A 23,808-nucleotide genomic window follows, 5' to 3' on the forward strand; every position below is an offset into this window, starting at 1 on the left:
GCAGCTTTTCTTTCCTGTCCTTTCTAGTTAGTGAGGGCCTCATCGTTTGCTCAGTCTATCTTTCTATCTGTGTCTGTGTTTTCATCTTGTTTCACCAACAATACATGTTGGGGGCTGTCTATTGCTTTGGGGTCTGCTCTGGGGCAGTTTAGATTTTCCCTTTCTTTCTATAGGCTTATTTAGTTCTCCAGCCGTGACGAGGCGTCTAGGACCACCGTAGGCACGCTCCACGGCTACTGCTAGTTGTTGTGGATAGGATCAGGGGTCTGCAATCCGCTAGTTACCAACCTCTCCGGTTTTCTGGGCTTAGCTTGCTTTTTGTTTTTTCCTCCTCGGTGACTCATTCATAACATGTGTCATTTTTAACTTTAACCCTTGTAAATATCATTTCATCTTCAACTTGCTTAACTGTTCACAATAACATAAATTTTGACCAGGGGTGCCCAAACATTTACATCCTACTGTAACTGAAGACTTTGGGGCTGATTCACGAAAGTGTTCACTCCAGTCCAGAAAACTGTCATAAGACACTTTGAAAAGTGGCAAAAGTTGAAGTTGGTTATTACAACAGATTCTCACAGCTCCAGCAAAATGAACAGTGCTGGGGAGAAGCCGGAGTAGGATGGGTCATGGCTATACCCACCTGTCACGGGGTCCTTCTCTGGTATCACACAATCAACAGAGCAAGCGAAGAGTGAACAATTCCAAGACCTTTATTCAGGCAAAAATACGAAAAGGTCCATATTCAGTCCACCACACAAAGGATAAGATAGTCCAGAATAAGAATGCAGTCCAGTATCAGGATAAAATGTCCAGGGAAACGAGATTACAAAACTCTAGCACCAGATCATAAAATGGGTCCTTCTCTCTCTGAAGTGCTGTCTGAACACGATCCTGTCCACACCAGAACTGACTTGTCCAGCTGCTGTTCTCCCCACCCCCTTCCTTGTCCAGGGGTAGTCAAACAAGCTGGGGCGGTTTCATGACCTCCCAGAGGAGAACAAAGGGCCTTAGGGATTAATGCACTACAGGGGGTCATCAAGAGACAGATACAGTGAGGCTGTCGACTTACAATGTAATAAGAAAAACACTATGAAAATAACTGAAATAGAGAAATAGGAATATACAAAAAATGATATCCACATAACATATCACACCATCACACCACCAGTGACATTCATTTAATCACACACTGGCTGCTCCTGCCCCTGCATACCATTCACACCTCTCTGCTACAATAACCTCACCCCCTGCTGCAGCTTGTCAACTGAGCCAGGGTCTGTTCTTCCCAAGTACCCAGGTTGCAAAAGAACTGGATAAGATCAAAGTTTTGAAGGCTGCAGGTCCTGACGGCATCAGTGCAAGGCTAATCAAAACCTGCGGGCACCAGCTGAGTGAGATCATTACATATCTGTTCAATATGAGCCTGAGAATAGGTATATTACCACAACTGTGGAAATTATCGTGTGTGGTACCAGTTCCGAAGAAACCTTATCCGAAAGACCTTAATGACTATAGACCTGTAGCATGGACATCACACCTGATGAAGGTTCTAGAGAGATTGGTTCTCACACGTCTCTGTCCTCTAGTGAGCTCGGATATGGACCCTCTCCAGTTTTCCTACAGGCCGGGCATTGGTGTGGATGATGCCATTATCCACCTTCTAGATAGGACTCTCTCTCACCTGGAGAAACCTGGGAACACTGTGAGAATAATGTTGTTTGATTTCTCTAGTGCTTTTAATACCATACAGCCAGGTCTACTGAGAGACAAGCTGGGCCTTGTTGGCGTGGACCTCCAACTCTCCACCTGGATCCTTAACTACCTCACGAACCAACCTCAGTTTGTAAAGGTTCGGGACAGTGTGTCAGACACGGTGATCTGCAATACAGGGGCACCTCAAGGTACAGTTCTTGCCCCTTTTCTCTTCACATTGTACACTGCGGATTTTAAGTGCAACTCATCTAGCTGCTACTTGCAGAAGTATTCTGATGACTCTGCAATAGTAGGCCTCATCACAGGAGGAGATGAAAGAGAGTACAGAGATACTAACCAAGCTTTTGTGGAGTGGTGTCAGAGGAACCACCTTAGGATAAATTCCGGGAAGACCAAGGAAATGGTGGTGGACTTTCGCAAGGGAAAAAATCCACCAGTAGTGGTGAACATTCAGGGAAATGACACCTATAAGTACCTTGGTGTGGTCCTCAATAATAAGCTTGACTTGGCACATCACTTGGATGCAGTGTACAGGAAGGGCCACAGTAGGCTTTATCTGCTCAGAAGGCTGAGAGTCTTCGGAGTTAGGGGGGCACTCCTTGCATCCTTCTTCAACTCTGTTGTGGCATCAGTCATCTTCTTTGGTGTGGCATGCTGGGGTAGTGGCATATCAACCAGGGAAAGAAATAGGCTGGACAAACTGATTGGAAGGGCCAGCTCTGTCCTGGGATGCCCCCTTGATCCAGTTCAGGAAGTAGGCGACAGGAGGATACTGGCCAAGGTGAGCTACATGGTGCAGAATGATTCCCATCCCATGCATGAGACCGTGACAAAGATGTGCAGTACTGTCAGTGACCGGCTACTTCATCCTAAATGTGAGAGGGAGCACTATCGAAAGTCCTTCCTTCCTGCTGCAGTTAGGCTGTATAACCAGCACTGTCCAAATCGGAGAATGACCCAAACAGTGAACTGATATATCCAAAGTTGTGATAGTCCGGTTATATCTTTTTTTTTTTTTTTCTTCGTATATGTACCTACCTACTGTCAATGTAATGCTTTTATGCATCTGTATCTGTACTTGTTCCTGCCTTGCTGCTGTAATGCTCTGAATTTCCCCATGGTGGGACGATTAAAGGATTATCTATCTATCTATCTATAGTGTCACTATAGTGTCACTATTTTTAATGCCAGAAATCTTACTCCAGTCTCTGACTGGTATAACATTTCTGGCATGACATACAGAAGCGCATGACACCGATAAGATGCGCCAAATTCATTACGTGACGTTCATCCCTTAATGAATTCAGCCCATCTTATTCCTTCATGCTCCTAATTAAGACTGGAGTACAAAATGCCAGTCTTAATGAGTTGGAACCTTTGTATTTCCAGATTCTATCAGTGCAATCCCGATGAGGAAAGATTGCCAAGATAATTTTTTTAATAAGGATTACCAATAAAACTAATTTTAAGACTAATTTTAAGCACAAAAAGTGCCCCTCGAGAATGTCAATGGTTCCCATCTACATTATTGTATCTAGTCTGAGTTATTATATTACTTCAGACTTACTGGATTATTGTTAATAAAGGACCCTTCCTGTGTGAGCCGGATGAATGAAACTGAGGGCAGAGTGTTGATTTACAGCTCTGTGTTTTAACTACATGGTTGGTACTAAGTACATAGATTTCCAAAAGAAAATAAAAATCTTGTTCATTCGTGTTTGCAAATTACGTTTGAATTTCTAATGTCAATGCTGGTTTCCCAAAGGAAATGTACAAAATAATTGCTTCCTTAGAGACTGCTCATCAAACCAATAATCCAACGACATAAAAAATGTGATAATTCTCAGATTGATTGCCAATAATTAATATGAATATAATATATCCATTTTTAGTGTATCGTAACATAGAAAATATTAGCATCGCATAGCTTAAAGGGAGCCTGTCATCACGTTTTTTCAAATGGAAGTAATGGTACAGCTCTGTAAGTGGTTCTCCACCAATGAAAATGATACTATTATTGTTGATATACTTTGTTATTTCTGCTATTAACTGCTTCCCTTTTGGAAGATATTAGATTGATATTGACCAAGTGTTCCCACTTGATCTAATATTCTTGTGTGTCACATCTGCCTCTGTGTCATGATGTGACATGACCCAACGGGTGGTCAGTCAGCGGATGGCACAACAGACCAACCACGGAATGGAAAAGGGGGGAGGAAGGCCCTACCAATAGGGAAATGAAGTAAGGGACACCCCCGAGCTCAAGCTTGTCCCTGCACTCCCCTAATGCCCTACGTGGGTCTTTCCCCCCACCGCCGTCAGGATACCTCGTCCCTAACTGTCACCTAACTCTGCCCTGGCTAGTGCACTGGCCGGCGAGGGGCAGTAGCCTCCCAACTGCAGATATTACACACAGGGGAAAGTGACAGACACGAAAGGGATGAGGAAATAACACTTAGCTTTCTCTGCTGCAATGTACCACGCAGCAGAATAAAGACACCAGGATATCGAACCCAGCAGAAGCACCACTGCACCCAGAGAGCTCCTCACTCAGGCTTGGTCACTGAAGATTGCTCTATCACCGACAGTCAGCTGATGCATCAGGTAACCTTTTAAAGGATGGAAGGAGTGGTCACCACCCACATCAGCTGACCCAGCAGCACTGCAATTGCGCCAGATTGCTAGCGGGGAAAAACTGACGTTAACCCCACTGGCCTGAAAGGAAAAAAGTTTTCACTGAGTGGAACCAGAGCTGCCATAAATCCAAAAATGGATTGTGACACTCTGCTTCCTCTGTTGCTTATTACTCTGCATTGTTTGTCTGCCATCCTCCATATCCCACTGTCCTGGTCCTCAATAATCTATGTACTATCTGCCAAGACACGTTCGGCTGCTCCATCGCCTGCAGTCCCTACTGCTTACCCTGACCTATGGCTTGGAGACATCACAAGGTGAGCCCACAAGAGAATACTAAAACCATGGATTACAAAAGATGCAATTGTTAGATATGGAGGACTTATCTGGACTGGTTTTGCAATTTGCTGCAATTCCACGGGAGTTTGTAAATGTTGTGTGTAACTTCTCAGCCCACATGGAGCACTGGCAAAAACTTTTGGTGCTATAACTCCAGCTCCTCAAAACCTGCCCAGAAAAGTAGCATATATTTGCCTTATATCTCTAGTATGTGGAGAAGCTTTGTCTTGGACCAAACCATTCTAAGAATATGACAATCCAATGATGCATTCTCTACTAACCTTCCTGACTGCTTCCCTTAGAGTATTTAGCATTGACTCTATACGCTGACATAGACAAGGGACTAACTCAATGAGATATTATGACGACCAGTTCTGGATTCTGTTTGCTGACTAGGCATGGAACAATGATGTCCTCATTGCTATCTTATTTATCAGCCTACTCAGTCTGATCAAGGAAGAAAGCACCTGTAAGAATTTGTCATTTTCCCTTCATATAATTTTTTTTGCCACCGAATGGACTTACGTTTGATAGAGAGGTCAAGGGAGAGAGCTCAAGATTCCAGTGTCCCACATTCTTCAAAATCTAACCCCATGGCCATACAAGAACCCAAGATAATTGGCAGGCAGAAATTGCAGTCATCTGACTATGTCTATATTGTGCTTAAAACTCACTCTCTCTTAGACTGTTCCAACCCCATGATGTAAGGTGGTATTTATGATATTGTTACTCGCCACTCCTTTCTTAGCTTTGCATCAGTCAGTCAGGAGCACAGTTGACTCTTTCAGATGGTGATTTTAAAAAGTACTGGTCGCAACTGTAAGTTGCTCTGAACTCAAATGCATATTGCAACGGATGTCTCTTCAAAGAGAGAAATTCAGAATTGCTCACATAACAGTTATAGAACTCAAGAAGTGGGAGGTCTGCTTTATACATCACGTAGGAGACATCGAGACTCTACTGTATGCACTTAACATAGAATACACTGAGACTCTGTTGTATATCCACACATAGGAAGCACTGTGATTGCTATATACATCACATAGAAAACACTGAGACTCTGCTGCATACATCACATAGGACACATTCACATAGAAAACATTGAGACTCTCTCCATACATCATATAGGACACACTGAGATTGCTGCATTCATTACATAAGAGACACTAAGACTGCCGTATACATCATATAGGATATACTTTCCTTGTGTAAAGAGATTAAGGCACGCTTCACCAGGCCTAATTCGAGCCGTATGCTCCGAACATCCCGGGAAGATGCGCTGTAGTTTATCGCGGCTGTTCTCATGCTGCTTGATAGTTGGTAGCCCTCCAGCCCACTGGCCTTGATCTTCTGCTATCACAATTAATCTCCAATTCTATCTGATCTTAATCAGGAAATGCGCCCTGTATTTAACCTTGCCCTCTCCCATAGGCTGGGCTTTTCCCAACTACTTAACTGTTCCTAAACCTGTGCATGTCTACTTCCTGAATCTACTGTGCCCACAACTGCACTTTCCTAGCTTATATCTGACACTAATGCTATATCCTATATCCTATGCTATATCTCATATCCTAAGCTTAGCCATAAACTTTACCTTATTCCTAATATAAAAATAAACAGAGGGGCGCAAAATCAATACCACTATACCAAAGTATTAATAAAGCATGTATATCTATACACATATATATATATATTGTAAACCGGAGAAAAAAAGGAGCAAACGATGATTAGCAAAAAAATGTCAATAAATTTTATTAAATATCATATAAAGTGCATAACGTCATATAAAGTGCCAATTAAATTCCAGATGAAAGCACACACACAAAGCAGCCCACATCTCCAACCAAGATGGAAAAAACATCCCCCAATATGAGTAATGGTAAACCCCACAAAGAGTTATCTGTATATGCTCATTGTATGTCTGCCCTATTAAGACATAGTGCCAAGTGGCCACTTACAAAGTGTAAATCCCAAGGATAGACTGCAAAGTAATATAAGTTATTAGCAGACCTCCCCAACAGTCTAGGGAATGCAAGCTACACGTATGTAATATAAAGGGGCTAGCAATGAGTCCAAATGATAGTCCACAGTATGAGGGCTTACCAGAGGGAGCGGAGGGAGGGTGGGCCCCGACACGAGTTTCAGAATAGATCTCCATCACTATCCCCCTGACTTAAGGGCGCGCTATAGCGGCACTCCGCACTATTATTACTCCTACGGCTTACAGGTAAATTCTTTTCACTTTTTTTTGCACTTGGCGTTTCTTAGTTCTGATTGCTTATATTGCACATATGATCATGGTGGTTTCCACCAACATTTGCACTATTGCACTATTGCACTTTAAACCACGTCTTATATGCAAAAAGTAGGTTTCTTTTATTTTCACTTTTTATACATTTTTGGGTTTGTATGGTCATTTATCTGGTTCTATTAATCAAGCCTATATTTTATGGGTATCCATTGTCTATATATTTTAGCAATAAACTGATCTATGTATTATGTCCCATATATGTAATGCGGTCTTGTGCCTCTTAGAATATGCACTTATGTAAATAAATTTGCAAAAATTTCTAATTTCTGTTTTTTTTCAGTCAAAATGGGGTGCAGAGTGTACATTAATGAGAAAAAATGAACTTTTTTGAATTTACCAAATGGCTGCAATGAAACAAAGAGTGAAAAATTTAAAGGGGTCTGAATACTTTCCGTACTCACTGTATGTACAGTAGCTTGGTTGCTCCTCCTGAAGAGTTTGAGTTTATTTGTACATAGTACAACAATATGGTACAGTTAAGTAAATAGGCTGCAAAATGTACATAACTGTACAACACATACTATATCTGCACATACGTATATATTCACTGTACATACTATATAGGCACATATTAGACTTTTTTATGCCCCTTTAATACATACATTCCTTCATGCCATGCTTTTCTGCATACAGGAATGCTACTCCTATATGTTGGAGAATCATGTTTGCATATCTGTTGCTAGCACTTTCTTGACCCATAGAAACCACGAACATATTGATGAACTCATGACTGCTCAAGGCTATAAGTGTAAGAACACTGGATGCCAATACGATGAGTCACTTAAAGACACAGAACTATGCCCGACATAAATCTATGGATTTTTATTTTCGTTTGGGTTTCCCAAATTTCCTCTAATTATTTCACAGCATTTTTATTTTTTCAGTATCAATGAATACAATCTCTTGAAGCCAATGAAATTATTTCAAATGTGAATATGATCCGTGATTCTAACTATCATGCAGATATAAAGAGTATTTTTCATCAACACCCATTATACCAAGGCTTCCATGGGGCAGGGAAAGAGAATATGGAGGAATTGGAGCTGTGGCTCTTCCAGAGGATCGGCGACCGAAGACAGAACCGCCATCACAAGAGGCAAAAGGGCATAAGCACTATGGGTATGGAGGAGATCCTTGGCCAAGGTATGCAATCCAAATTTACTAATCGTAGTTAAAAATCTACTTTTATTCTTTAATATTATGTGAGGTAGCGCTGACATTTAAGTAGGGGGATCACTCGCTTGGCAGCCACAAAATCAGATCCGGCACAGGTTTTCCATAAACCAGTATAGTCCATGCGGTTTATTAAACATCATAAACCATGGCCAGCAATATATAAACGGCATAGCGTCCATGACAGAGCTTCACTCTGTTAGCAATGTCCAATACGCAGGCTTTTCAGCCTCACAGTTATATCTCACCCCGTCAGGGTTCTCTCATGGCTGCTTCTCCATACTGCAGACATTCATTCCGTCCAGGGAACTCTCAGGCACTTGCAGCCATTACTCACAGCGTCCACACGTGCTGTCAGGCAGAAAGCCCCTTCTTTCTCAGCGGGACCTTCCACACTGGACCAACCGGGTCCAAGCATTCACCACCTGTGACCTACCCTGGCCACATTTTATGGTTCATAGCCACGCCCACTGGGTCACATGACTCTGACCTCATCACAGGTCCTTCAAGCACTTACACACTCTTTCCAACAGTGCTTTAAACACACCCCCTGGGTGGGTTTGTAGGTAACCAGGCCCACCCATCTCTCTAGTTACCTGGAGACTTCTCCCTTACACATTGAAACAACACCTCAGCAATATCATTGCTGAACAACACATAAGTCTCCATCCCAAAGCCACCCACTTTGGGATACATAACGGCCATTCCGTATTCTGCCATTCATCCTTTCTCCTGGGACATCCACACAGCGCCCCCTAGCGGACTCAGTGGTTACTACACCACAATTAAATTTTGGACATGTATAAGTCATATTCTTGGGCAATTGCAAAGTGATTCTAAATTGCTGGCCAATGCCAGTTTCAGATATAGTTTACAGAATCATTTCTTTATTGGCTGCAATTTTTGCCCTGTATGTTTTATTTTTATTTGATGAACTATATGGAAAAAAAAATCCAAATATATTCTCACATATTACATTTTATTAAAATTAAGTTTGTGGTTTTACCCATATGTGAAAATGATGATGACACTTATATTAGGTATTTTTAGCAAGGCATCCATTTATTAGGAAAGTTTATCCTGCAGCACTCTTTTATCCACTTGAAAATGTTATATCATGTCAGTTTCTGTAACAGACAAAGCCTGAGGCGGAAACCTAAGTTCTCAACTGTCTGCATTTTTCATCTGCTTAGCCAGTGAAGAAGGTATCATGTAACTACAATTCTAGTCTGTATACAAACTTCCAATATGACCATTAGAGGTCAGGAGATGTCACTTTATTTACTGTAGAATTCAATTACACCTGTTATTTTCATATTCCACCACTAGATGTCACTAGGTAGCAGAGGTGGGTAGGATCTGGCTTGAACCTCTCCTCATAATACATACTATATGTTGCCAGTTTCCAAGAACACTAAAATTCTGCAAATTAAACAACTAAAAAATTTACACCAGCCACTACATATGCAAAAATAATCACAAATGAATAGCCACTCCATAAAAAAAGAGCGAAACCTACAGACAAGGGAGACTACTCCACATTATTATACAAAATACATAGCCAATCAGCGGCCCTTCACTCTCCCTTTGGACAAATCGCTTTTACCCGGAGGAAGTGAGCGCCGCTGCTTTCTCTCTCCCTTCAGATGTATGTGATACTTACGAATGTGGGGAAAGTGAATCAGACGCTGATTGGCCGCAGGTTTCGCGTGACGTCATACTGTTACGTGACTGCCAGGAGAGATAGTGGCGACACTGCTGGAACGGCTCCAGCACTGGAGGTGAGTATAAGTCCGAGTAGTGGACAACCCCTTTAATTTTCAAAAGTATTTTATTAATCAACAGTCTGGCAGCAAAGTAAAGCATATTTTGCATGTATCTTACAGAACAAGCAATGTACAAGCATTATTTTCCTCCTTTCTTTGAATAAATTTCAACAAAAATGCTTCACCTCCTGAAGACCCTGCCGCCCCAGCACCGCCTCTCTTCTGCTCTCTAATAGGGGGTCCCATTATATAGGGTGGCAGCTGTAGTGTCAGGTCTATAAGGTCTAACGACATCACGGCGGAGTTCAGTGCAAGCGGCGAGTTTTGAAATTTGTGTCAGACAATTTACTAGGCCGTGTCTCTGTCAGATGCTTATGACAGACATGGGGGGGTCATCATTAGGCTCCCAAATTGCATAGAAATCCCCCCTTCATCTTTGATCAGTGCTTGATGTCTTAGGTCATTGGTCCCCAACCTTTATTACTTTGAGAGTCGCATGCAGCTCTGAAAGAATCGTGAGCCACATCCAGTCCCCTCCATTAGGCTATGTGCACATGCTGCGGATTGGTCTGCGGATTTTTCCTTGCGGATTTTGCAAAATCCTCTGCTAAATCCGCAGGTCAAAAGACTTGACATGCTGCGGAATTGAACTTGCGGCAAATACGCGCCGAAAAATCCGCAGCATGTGCACAGCATTTATTGTTTTTCATAGATTATAATGTTCTGTACAATGCAGCAGAAATTGCTGCGGATCCGCAGGGCCAAATACGCAGCGGATCCGCAGCAGAATCCGCAGCGTGTGCACATACCCTTAGTGATACCTGCCTCCCCACACACACATAGAGTCCCCAATGCCAGTATAATGACAGTCTAAGCTTCCCCATAAAAATCACGCAGAGGCAAAATACTTACATCGAGGGACTCCCAACTTACCCCCATTGGATAATCTCTAATCAAGCACTCCCGCCACCTCTCTAACCCAGCTTCAAGCACCTCCCCTGACGGGCAGTATCACCTTATCTCCAGCCTTCCACATTTATTCCCACCCTTACTATCTGCCAGTACATATGCGTCCAGGTCTGCTCTTCTGTGTGGGATTACTCAAAAAAGTCACCATTTGTAGAGCTACTCTTGACAGCTGTTTGCTAGACCTTGTGGTGATGCACCAAGCTGTCAGACAGCCGCGAGCCACACGTCATGGGGCTACGAGCCACATGTGACCCCCTAAGCCACAGGTTGGGGACCCCTGCCTTAGGTTATCAGCAGCAGCTTGGGTATCGGGACTTTACAGCACACAGCACTGCAATCCTTTCCAGTGCTGCCAGATAACCCAGAATCCCAGATATTGGAAGCAGGTGGCAAAATAGGAAAAAACTAACATCAGCATATATTATGTACCAGTTATGGATTGCATCTGGGCAGCGTGCTAACTCTCATAGTCACCATTCCTTCTAATGAACGCTGTGTTCCGATGCTGGAGCCAAACCTTACCCTGTTGTGCTTTTAACACAATTTTTATGTTGTCCAGGGGGCTACCGATTGAGCAATACTATGACCTGACTAAGCTGAAAAAGAGCGCTGTCCGTGCGAGTGACGACCTGTAAGTAACTTGGGCTTAAAAGGAATGAAAACCTATGCACAAGACAGGAGGTAACTGGTAGATCGGTGGGTGTCCGACCACTGGGAGCTGCACCAGCAGGCAGAATAGGGACCTTCTATTCCCGTTAGATTGGAGCAGCAGGGCACATGCTGAACATCACTATATCCATTCCCTAAAAGGCTGCTGAGCGCTGAGCTTGACTTTTTCTGGCAGCTTCATAGAGAATGAATGGAGCGACAGTCGGACATCCAACCTGACATCCAATTTGGAAAGGGGATAATTAAAGTTCCTTATCGGGTAGAAAGTAGGAGAAGAGTTTGTGGATACATTTATATCAGTTGACCTCGAAATAGCTTTAAGTTCTGTTTTTTTTATTATATATTACTGCATTTTTGTATTTTTACTTATGTCTTACTTTATGCTCTTTTTTTGCAGCATTGAGATTACGGTATATGTTTTTTTCACAATGACATTATAGAAGATATTCAGGACTACCATATTGATGGCTTACCTTATAGGCTTCATTCAGATGTCTGTGCTTTATGTATGTGTTTTCTAGATCACAAACCAATTATGGTATAGCCTATGGGGCTATAAAAATGTCCATTTTTTTGCAGACCATGCATCCATACAAAACTCATAGAGATATTGCCATTTGTACCAGTATCACAGATGAAAAATGCCAATACAAATCTATGAGTCTGTGAATATCACGGACAACTCACGAATGGCATCACTGTGCTGTCAGTATTTTACATTGCATCCATATGAAAGTCACTGATGGTAAAAACTGACACACTGTCCAAACTAATCCAAAACGCTGATGACACTCAGACCATTTTTTTGCACAAGTGAACATCTGAATGAGGCTTTAGAGAGGAATTAGATATTGGATTGCTGGCGGATCCACTCTGGGCCTCTGAAATATATAGGATTGGGCTACAATAAAAGGCTAACAATGAAGCCCTGTAACCTCAGCAGGGGACGAAGTGATCGCTGGCTCTCTAATCAGCTGACTGTCAGGTGTACAGGACCCTCACATTTTGGTATAAATTACCTATTCTAAGTACAGGCCACAATTTTTCAGTCCACAAAAACCCCTAAGGCTATTTATTTCATATAGTTTACTTACTTCCTAAATGCAAAGTTAAGCAAATCGAAATAGATTTTATTAAAAATGTACTTTAATTTTGCTGCTGGATCGTGTCTGTAATTCTGCTACGAAGCTGAGTATTTTTTTTTTTTTTTAAATCTCACGTAACAAAAAAGAATAGTCCCGCACTCAACACTGATGCAGAAATGTGTTTTGACTCACCACATAAGATTCAGTAACAGCAAGTTAAACTGTTGCATGTTCTTTTGTGGTCATTGGCTTTTACAAAAATTTTACAAATCTGTTAGAGTTTATCCTATTGATTTGGACACCACAACATGATCCGGAATACACACAGCTCACATCCAGCCAATATTATTGGGAGAGACAGTCCCATAAGAGAAGATCTGAAACTTGAATCAGGCTACAAATCACATATCAGGAGTACAGGAATCAAGATTGCAGACTGAAACTTAGTACAGTGCATCACCCATCCAGTCCTCACTGCATCTTCAAATCGACTCCGCTCGTGCTGAAATCACCAAGTCTCTCACCCTATGCTTGGACTTCCAGCTTTGATGAGCGCCCGGGAGGGTTCTGTGCAAACTTTCAAAAGGTCACAGGGTGTGTCATGACCTGCGCGCATACCATATGTTCAGAACCTTTTCGGTCCTCATCAGATCTGAAAGTCCTGGCCTAGTATAAAAGGCCCCTCAGACTTCAGCAACTTCTGAAGATGCAACCAGAACTGCAGGGATGATTGTGAGCAGTGGAGGGGCCATTGAGGTGAGTGATCAGGTGAGTATAACTATTTTATTTGTTACATATAGAATGTTTATAATGTTTTGGGATCTGGAGAAACCCCAAAGAATAATAAGGGATATTAAATTCATGGAGACGTAATTCTCAGTGAATTTAAAGTCCCTTATTATTTGAATTTCCCAGGAAAGTCTGCGTAAACAGGCAAATTCGAATTTTGCCAGATCCATCTAGTATAATCACTAGCATATGTCATAGATATCCATAGCCTTTAAGTCTGCAATGTGACTCACAAACAGCCGAGGTGGATATAAACAAACCACCTGACAACTACATCCATTACAGTCAATTATAAAACTATACAGTATAGAAAGCAGTAATTTATATTACACCCCAAAATCATTATAATTAGAGCCAGTCGTCTCCATGAATTATTATGGCAGTGGTATGTTGTGTAATGTGTTATAATATAGTAACATATAACAAGAATCTAGGTACAAAGGAAAACCATCTAATATGAACCTTCTATATTGTTAGGTATCCAAAACCACCAGCTGCTTCTATAAGGTAAGCAAAAAATATAATACACCATAAACAGGAGGATTAAATGCTGGAAAATCACAAAAAAACTGAAGTATGTGATCTTATAACACAGTGACAAACAAATCTGTGAGGGCTTTCCAGCAGAACATCCATATCATTCCCACATTTCCAAGTACGTGATGTTCCCCAACTACACATCTTCGGAAGAATCTTCACGTTGTTCTACTCCACTGCGGCCACAAACACCAGCAAGTGGTTATCCCACCATCGTCTTACGCAAAACTAAAGGTATGTATGAACAATGCTAGTGTGGCGCCCCCAGGAGTATGGTCGCCACAATGGCATTGCCTTCCTCCTAGGGAGTGTGATATCATGCTTGGAAGCAATAAAGGATCTCTCTGGCAGTTAACCACAACACACAACACAGTTTTCCATTCCAGGTCAGCAGAGGGAGCTCTGAACCAAACCTGGGGGAGGAGATACTCTCTGGGCGCCAGGAGGGAAGAGAGGGAGTTTGTGTGAGGAGGGCAACGTATGTGGACGTGGAGGAGAAGAGCTGGGAGATTGAGCAGAGTGTTCAGGCTCATTCCCAGCTATAGCGCATGATCTGGAGCCCGGTCTCCAAGGCTGTACGGACACTGATGGTCCTGCAACAGAAACCGGAGGAATAGGAAGCTGTAAATGCTCTATTCCCACATAAGACTCGGAGACACAACAGCGACGTGTGAGCCAGAAGAGGAAGGCTACAGCTGTCTGCCATACGAGGGAGTTCTAAAGAGAATAAGCAAGAGGAACTTCAGTGTAACACAGTACTGCAAGTACCCAAAAATAAGCGCTAGGAAGGAGACTACACAACCCATCTGCATAGAGAGATTCCTAAGTTGCTTCCAGGCTAGCCAGCTCCTGTGCCATCTGTAATCTGGACCCTGGACTGCATTTGCCAAGCAATGTAAAGGTAAAGAAACTGCACCCTGTTGTGTCCTTGCCTTCTTCCTGCAACCCCGTCAGCACTGCTTCATCCCTGTGCCAGGCACTGCACCCTCTTCCTCAACACCTATCCTCACTGCCCTGGGATTACTGCCCTACCTGTGGAGGGCCACAACATCATAGCTGCACCACACCATCTGTCCCAGGGGATCTGTCCGCAGCGTCGGTTTAACATCTTCATTGCCGAACACCACAGGTGGCGTCACGAATCATTCACTCATAAACTTTATTCCATCACTTAATCCCTTTTACATGGGCGCCCAGGGCCACGGACCAGGTCTCCGCTGCTGTGAAATTCCCCTCTGAGATACCAGCCCGGTACCGAGTACCCCACAGCCCTGGGAGGGCGACCCATTTTGGCGTCACAAACAGGATTAACGGAGCCCGGTGTCCCCGGGTCCTGTGTGCCAGAGACTGTGTTGTGTGCCACAGACTGTCGGCGCCATCGCAGCCATTACCCCCTGCTTGGCGCGCACGGGAAATGAAAGAGGCGGGCCGTCGTGGGAGGAGCCAGCCGAAAAGCACGGAAAAAGTAAAGTGCTGCGCGGGAAGAGGCCAGCGCGCAGGAAGGGAGAAGCAGAGGCCTGCAGTCCCGGCGTCCCCCGATCATCCAGCCTGCAGAGTGGCAGCTGGTAAGCCAGCGCAACCCAGGGCCTGGCCAAACGTTAACTGGGGGGGAAGAGAATGTCTGAAGCAAGAGCAGATGCAGCGGCGGACGCCACTGCAAACCCCACAGTGCCACAAGCTTCAGGGCCCAGCGCAGCTGCGGATCCCATAGCGCCGCTGCATCCAGCGGCCAGCGCTGCCTCCAGAGCACCGCAAGAATCAGCGCCCACCGCAGCAGTCCCCATAATGCCGCTGTCCATGCCCTATATACCGGGAGTGGCCTGGTTGCCGCAGTACTCAGGGGAGTCACATACCCTGAGTGAATTTAAAGAGAGACTGTGCAGTTTGTTTGAGGTGTATCCTCTGTCTGAAAGCCAGAAAGTGAACAACCTTATTGGGCAGCTAACTGGTGCAGCGCAAAGGGAAGTAAAAGCCTGGCAGGACACTGATAAAGAGACTGTTAAAAAGATCCTGGCTAAGCTAAGAAGCACCTTTGACACCAGCACAGCAGCTGAAATAAAGATGAGATTCTTTGGGTGTAAGCAAAGAGTGCAGGACTATGCTCTTAACCTGCAGGAGGTGCTGCGAGCCATCAAGCAGATTGATCCAGACAGTGTGAAAGATGGAGACAGACTGTTAAAGGAGCAATTTTTTGAGGGCCTCTTATCCAGTACCCACAGAGCACAGCAGCGCATCATAGCCTTACAAAACCCTGACCTAGACTTTGCAGATTTCAAAGACAGGGCTATTCGGGTGCTGCATGAACCAAATGTCAGCCGTCCAGCGCCCCCTAGGTGCCCAGCGATCACATACCATCAAGAAGCAGCATCTTTCCCTCTCAGCCCGGTGGAGGCTGATGCACAGACTCTGGACAAAGACCCTTCTGCCGAACTGCGTCTTCAGGTCCAGGAGCTGACCAAAAATATGGCTGCACTTGCCAAAACTGTGCAGTCCCTGCAGGTGTCATCAAAGGAGAAGATCCAGCTGGCCTCCAGTCCAGAGGATGTCCCATGGCTACGGAAGAAGAGGATCCCACCACGCCGAGGGAGAGACAACGATCGCTATGACCTGGACGGACGTCCCATCTGTCGTCACTGCCACAAGGCAGGCCACATTGCAAGGTTCTGTTATTTAAACGAGCAACCCCTGGGGCAGAGGGCCAACCCCCAGGAGTAGGACCACAAGGCCCAAGGAACTGGCGAGCCAAGTATGTTGGAGGGCGACCGGACCTCCCAGTGGTGATTGACGGCATCCCTATGAACGCTTTGCTGGACACTGGCTCTCAGGTGACAACTATGCCATATATCCTTTACAAGCGGTATTGGACTGACTCTGAACTTACCCATGGCCCAAGTGATGAACTGACAGTAGTTGCCAGCAATGGTCAGTCTTTGCCGCAAGTAGGATGTAAAGAGATTACCATTAAAGTGGGGCGAGTAGAGTTAAAATCTCAAGGTCTGGTAGTTGTAGACATTGATCGACAAGAATGTAACCCAATGATGACCCTTGGTACTATTGTGATTGAAAATTGTCTTGCCGAGGTTATTGCTTTGTTGCAACAGGTAGCCGAGACTGCTGGTTCCAGTGAACAACGAGTCCTGCAGAAGGAGATCAAGGCCCTGATGCAAAGACAGCAGTTAGAACTCTCTGGCGGAGAAATTGGCAGCATCAGAGTGAGTGATTCTTTCCCCATTGCGATACCACCCAGATGTGAAATGTTAATTTGGTGTCGGGCAGCCATAGGCCTCAGAGGAAAAGATTACCAAGCATTGGTAGAGCCAGTGTACTCTGATAGCCATCCCACTGTCCTGACAGCCAGAAGAGTAGTTGATGTCTGCAAAGGGAGAGTACCTGTACGCCTCTTGATTTGTGGGGAAGAGGAGGCCACAATACCTCGGTATGCCACAGTTGCTAAGCTGCTTACTGTCAGTAACAATGCAATACGGGCAGCAGAGCCTTTGGTCTCATCGGACCAGGTGGAGGACAATGGCTCTGTAAAGCAGCTGGAGGAGTGGTGTCAGCAGCTGCATGTGGGAACTAACTCCACCCCTTCATACCAAAAGAGTGGGGTTTACCGAGTGACTCAGGAGTATGAGCGGGTATTCAGTAAACACCCTCTAGACTTTGGGAAGGCAAAAGGGGTTCAACACCATATCCCCACTGGAGATCATCCACCCATTAAAGAAAGGTACCGGCCTAAACCCCCAACACAATATCAATGTGCTAAAAGTATGTTGCGGGAAATGAAGGAAGCTGGGGTGACCAGAATTGAGGAGTCATTAGCTGCACTTAAAACTGCTAACTATTTTTCCACCTTAGATCTCACTAGTGGGTATTGGCAGGTTCAGGTGGCAGAGGCAGACAAGGAGAAAACAGCATTTACCACACCAATGGGTCTCTGTGAGTTCAACTACATGCTGTACGGGCTCTGCACCGCCCCAGGGACATTTCAACGGCTAATGGAGTGCTGTCTTGGACACAAGAACTTCGAGACAGTCCTGTTATACCTTGTTGATGTCATTGTTTTCTCAAAGACTTATGAAGAACATCTGAAGCACCTGGCTGAGGTGTTTGAAGCCCTGTCCAACTTTGGCTTGAAAGTGAAGCCATCCAAATGCCACCTCCTGAAGCCCAAGGTACAGTACCTCGGTCATGTAGTGCGTGCAGAAGGTGTGGCACCGGATCCAGATAAAGTCACTGTCATCTGGGACTGGCAGAAGCCCAGCAATCTCCATGAAGTACGTCAATTCCTGGGGTTGGTAGGCTTCTACCGAAAGTTCATCAAAGGCTTCACTGAGATAGCCACGCCTATGCAAAATCTTCTGGTGGGTCAGCCCAAGAAAGCCACGAAGAAGAGTCCTACATTTGAATGGAATGAGGAACTGGAGAGGTCCTTCACTCGACTGAAGATGGCTCTCACAGGAGAAGACGTTCTGGCCTACCCAGATTATGATCAACGATTTGTTTTGTATACTGATGCCAGCAACGTGGAACTGGGAGCAGTACAGTCACAGGTACAGAATGGCAAAGAAAGAGTGATCTCTTACGCCAGCAGGAAGCTTCGTCCCACTGAAAGAAACCCTGACAACTACAGTTCCTTCAAACTGGAGTTCCTCGCCATAGTCTGGGCTATGACTGAACGATTCAAGTGTGGCGCCCCTGAGGCTCAGTCGCCCACAGAGGTACTGCACCTTCTCCTAAGGTGTAGTGCCCCACCACCTAGATAAGTTGGGAACTCCTTTCCACACTCCAACACCTGCACCCCACACACAGGATAGTTCAGCAGGACCACATTGCGGCTCCATGCTTAGAGGGTAGCAGAGCACCTTTCGTGGGTCCTTGCTTCATAACACGAGATGTGCTGGGAGGTGGGTGGAGTTGAGATATATAAAAGGTTGGGAAGGTTTAGGATTACAGGTTCAGTCTGGAGGTTAGGCTGACAGAGGGTCAGTCAGTCAGGAGAGACTGAGGACGGATCCCTGGAAGAAGGGATGGAGGAAGGAGTGCTGCAGCTGCCTCAGTGACCTGAGCCAGCTGGCACGGGAAAGGAACAGAAGGAGAAAGACGTAGAACTGCAACCTAAGCTTCCATAAGAGAGAGAAGGAACAGCGCGGAACGAAGGAGTAGGAGAACAGAGAGGAGTTGTGGGTTGGAAGAGGAACCCTGCCTATAGGTTCTCAGCGCAAGGCCGGAGCCCGATCCCCGAGGTTGTATGGACACTTATGGTTCTGCAGCAGACACCGGTGGAGTAGTTGGCTGTAAATGCACTATTCCCATCCAAGACTTGGGGCACAACAGCATCTGTATAGAGAGCCGGGTGTTATGAATGAGTCACCGAGGAGGAAAAAACAAAAAGTACCGGAGAGGTTGGTACCCCTGCAGACCCCTGATCCTATCCACAACAACTAGCAGTAGCCGTGGAACGTGCCTACGGTGGTCCTAGATGCCTCGTCACGGCCGGAGAACTAAATAAGCCTAAAGAAAGAAAGGGAAAATCTAAACTGCCCCAGAGCAGACCCCAAAGCAATAGACAGCCCCCAACATGTATTGTCGGTGAAACAAGATGAAAACACAGACACAGGTAGAAAGATAGGCTGAGCAAATGATGGGGCCCTCGCTAACTAGAAAGGACAGGAAAGAAAAGCTGCTGTCTGCAATCACGCAAAAAACCCTGCCAAAAAAAATGTCCAACACGTCTGATACAAAAAGGCCCTGAAATCGCTAGACTTCAAATCACTATATCAGCACTCAGGTATATTCTAAAGACAGAGCAAAAGAGATCAACTGATCAGAGACAAAAAGGGGATTCAGCCCAGTCCCAGCCAGGGCTGGCTGAACACAAAAACTAAGTAAACCAGACAAAAACTCATATGAACAATAGCAGAGAAAACTTAGCTTTAAGAAGGCAGGAACCAAACTGGAAACCAGGAGCCACAGTCAGGAAAAATCACCAGCAATAAACTAGGGAGTCGGATGCCTTAAATCCAATCAGAAACTCCTGATGTCCAATCGCAGTCCTCTTCCTCAGGTGGCCGGTCTCTGCTATTTAGATCAGCTTCATTACCTCCCTTCACCAACAGAGGTAGTCCAGATAGAGAACTCACTACTCCTCTGTCAGCACAGCCAGCTCCATAACCCTCACCAGAAGCCAGAGGCAAACCCAAAAATGAGCTCACAACAGTACCCCCCCTTGAGGAGGGGTCACCGAACTCTCATCCACGCCACCGGGCTGATCAGGATGGGCTCGATGAAAAGCACGAAACAATCTATCGGCATGAATATCAGAGGCAGAGACCCAAGAATTGTCCTCCTGGCCATAACCCTTCCACTTGACCAAATACTGGAGTCTCCATCTAGCCAGACGAGAATCCAGTATTTTCTCTACCTCATATTCCACATTACCTTCAACCAATACAGGGTCAGGAGGTGCAGCCATAGGAACTACTGGCTCAACATATCTCTTCAACAGCGACTTATGAAACACGTTATGGATCTTAAACGTAACAGAAAGAGCCAATCGAAAATAAACCGGATTAAGAATCTCCAAAATCTTGTAAGGTCCAATAAATCTTGGCTTGAACTTTGGAGAAGCTACCTTCATAGAGAAATTCTTTGATGACAACCAAACCATATCACCCACTTTAAACCGGGGACCAATGGTCCTATGCCGGTTAGAAAACCGCTGGGCCTTTTCCTGGGAGAGAGACAACTTATCCACTACTTGGTCCCAAATCTGCTGCATTCTCTCTTCCACAGTGTCAACACCTGTGCAGGCTGAAGATTCCACTTGCCCTGAAGAAAATCGAGGATGAAACCCAAAGTTACAGAAAAAGGGTGACATCAAGGTGGCAGAACTAGCTCTATTATTTAAAGCGAATTCGGCCAAGGGCAAAAATGAAAAACCAATCATCCTGATTAGCAGATATAAAACATCTCAAATAGGACTCCAAAGTCTGGTTTGTTCTCTCCGTCTGCCCATTGGTCTGAAGGTGAAACGCAGAGGAGAAGGACAACTGAATTCCCAGCTTGGAACAAAAGGCTTTCCAGAATCTGGAAACAAACTGAACTCCTCTGTCCGATACAATGTTCTCAGGAATCCCATGCAACCGAACCACCTGTTGTAAAAACAAGCTTACCAACTCTGAGGAAGATGGCAACTTTGGGAGTGGTACAAGATGGACCATCTTAGAGAATCTATCACAAATCACCCAGATAACAGTCATTCTCTGAGAGACAGGAAGATCAGAAAAAAAATCCATTGAAATATGGGTCCATGGCCTCTTAGGCACCGGCAAGGGCATCAACAACCCACTAGAGCGAGAACAGGGTTTAGACCGGGAACAAGTCCCACAGGACTGCACAAAATTCCTGACATCACGAGATAAGGCGGGCCACCAAAAAGACCGACTCACCAAATCTCTGGTACCAAAAATACCTGGATGACCAGCCAATGCGGAGCAATGAACTTCAGACATCACTCTCTTCCTCCACTGGTCAGGAACATACAATTTTCCCATAGGACAACGCTCAGGTTTGTCCTCCTGGAATTCTTCCAGAGCACGTCTCAAATCGGGCGAGATGGCAGAAAGAACTAACCCCTCACCTAGGATGGTAGTAGGCTTGGTCACAATATGAGAATCAGCAAAGAAACTGCTAGAAAGGGCGTCTGCCTTAACATTCTTAGTGCCTGGAAGAAAGGAGACCACAAAATCAAAACGCGTAAAAACCAATGCCCACCTAGCCTGTCTAGGATTCAAGCGTTTGGCCGACTCAAGGTAAATCAAATTCTTGTGGTCAGTGAGGACCACAACTTGATGTCTAGCTCCCTCCAACCAATGTCCCCACTCCTCAAATGCCCATTTCATGGCTAACAATTCCCGATTCCCCACATCATAGTTGCGTTCAGATGGGGAGAAATTTCGGGAAAAGAAGGCACAGGGATTCATTTTAGACGTCACCGCATCTTTTTGGGACAAAACAGCTCCTGCACCAATCTCTGAAGCGTCTACCTCCACCTGAAAAGGAAGTGAGACATCAGGTCGCCGCAAAACCGGAGCAGAAGTGAACCTCCGCTTCAGCTCCTGAAAGGACGAAACAGCCTCTGAAGACCAATTCAGCACATCAGCACCCTTCTTAGTTAAATCAGTCAGTGGTTTAGCAATACCAGAAAAATTAGCTATAAATTTACGAAAAAAATTAGCAAAACCCAAAAACTTCTGGAGAGCCTTCAAAGAAGTGGGTTGAACCCAATCATAAATGGCCTGTACCTTGGCCGGGTCCATTTCAGTAGTTGACGGAGACAAAATAAATCCCAAAAATGAAATCCTCTGCACACCAAAAAGGCACTTCGATCCCTTAACAAACAAGGAATTCTCCCTCAAAATCCGGAACACAGTCCGAATATGTTCCACATGAGAATCCCAATCCCTGGAAAAGATCAAAATATCATCCAGATAGATGATCAAAAACTTATCCACAAAGTCCCGGAAAATATCATTCATGAAGGATTGGAAGACAGAAGGGGCATTAGTGAGCCCAAAAGGCATCACCAGGTACTCAAAATGTCCCTCCGGAGTATTAAACGCCGTCTTCTATTCATCCCCATGCTTGATGCGAATAAGATTATACGCCCCCCTGAGGTCAAGCTTAGTAAACCAGCAAGCACCTTTAACTCTGGAGAATAAATCAGAAATCAGGGGTAACGGATACTGAAATTTAACCTTAATTTTGTTGAGGGAACGATAGTCAATACAAGGCCTTAATGAACCATCTTTCTTGGCCACGAAAAAAAAAACAGCACCTAAGGGTGAAGAGGATGGTCTAATATGACCCTTCTCCAATGACTCCTTAATATAAGATCGCATAGCCTCGTGTTCGGGTACAGATAAATTGAAAAGTCGACCCTTGGAAAATTTACACCCAGGTCTCAACTCAATTGCACAGTCATAACTCCTATGAGGAGGCAAAGACACAGACTTGCTCTCACTAAATACATCATAAAAATCAGCCAAATAGTCAGGAACATCATGCGACTGGGGAGAGGTGGAGAAAAGAGGAGTGTCGCCAAGAGCACACCGACAACCCCAACTCACCACAGACACAGATTTCCAATCCAAAACCGGAGTATGGATTTGCAACCAGGGAAAACCCAGAACAATGGTATCATGTAAATTATGCAACACCAAAAATCTGCAATTTTCTTGGTGGTCTGGGGCGACCCGCATTATCACCTGGGTCCAAAACTGAGGTTTATTCTTCGTCAAAGGAGTAGCATCAATACCACTCAAAAGAATAGGCGTCCGCAGAGGTGTCATAGGAAAACCACAACGTTTAGCAAAATCCAAGTCCGTTAGATTCAAGGCCGCTCCTGAATCCACAAAAGCTTTCGCGGAAAATGTGGATAAGGAGCAGATCAAAGTAATTGCCAAAAGAAACTTAGGTTGTACACCACCCACAGCAAATGTGTGTGCAAAACGTTTCTCTCCTTTAGGGCAGACAGAAATAACATGAGAGGCATCTCCACAGAAAAAACACAGCTTATTATGCCTTCTAAACTCCTGACGTTGCGCCCTAGACAAAACTCCATCACATTGCATAGGTTCAGACATTTGTTCAAAATGTGGCAGCGCCTCCCATGTAGTCTTGCGTTCACGTAAACGCCGATCAACTTGAATGGCTAATGACATAGAATCGTCAAGACCAGAGGGAACAGGAAATCCCACCATAGTATCTTTTACAGTCTCTGACAAACCCTTCCGAAAGAGAGCTAGCTGCCAATGCA

The 23,808-nt window shown here is 44.7% G+C and overlaps 1 protein-coding gene across 1 annotated transcript in view; it reads left to right on the top strand.

Annotated features, from left to right (window-relative positions):
• SPMIP4 (sperm microtubule inner protein 4) overlaps positions 1-23,808 on the top strand; it is an 84,804-nt gene that overhangs the window by 17,858 nt on the left and 43,138 nt on the right. The window contains exons 3-6 of the mRNA XM_073581385.1: positions 7,964-8,143; positions 11,468-11,539; positions 13,929-13,958; positions 14,047-14,222. Of these exons, the coding sequence (XP_073437486.1) occupies positions 7,964-8,143; positions 11,468-11,539; positions 13,929-13,958; positions 14,047-14,222 (458 nt within the window). The remainder of the gene's footprint in view (positions 1-7,963; positions 8,144-11,467; positions 11,540-13,928; positions 13,959-14,046; positions 14,223-23,808) is intronic.

This window comes from Dendrobates tinctorius, unplaced genomic scaffold, assembly GCF_039654945.1.
Source record: "Dendrobates tinctorius isolate UK_male_01 unplaced genomic scaffold, ASM3965494v1 ptg000070l, whole genome shotgun sequence".
Lineage (NCBI taxonomy): Eukaryota > Metazoa > Chordata > Amphibia > Anura > Dendrobatidae > Dendrobates > Dendrobates tinctorius.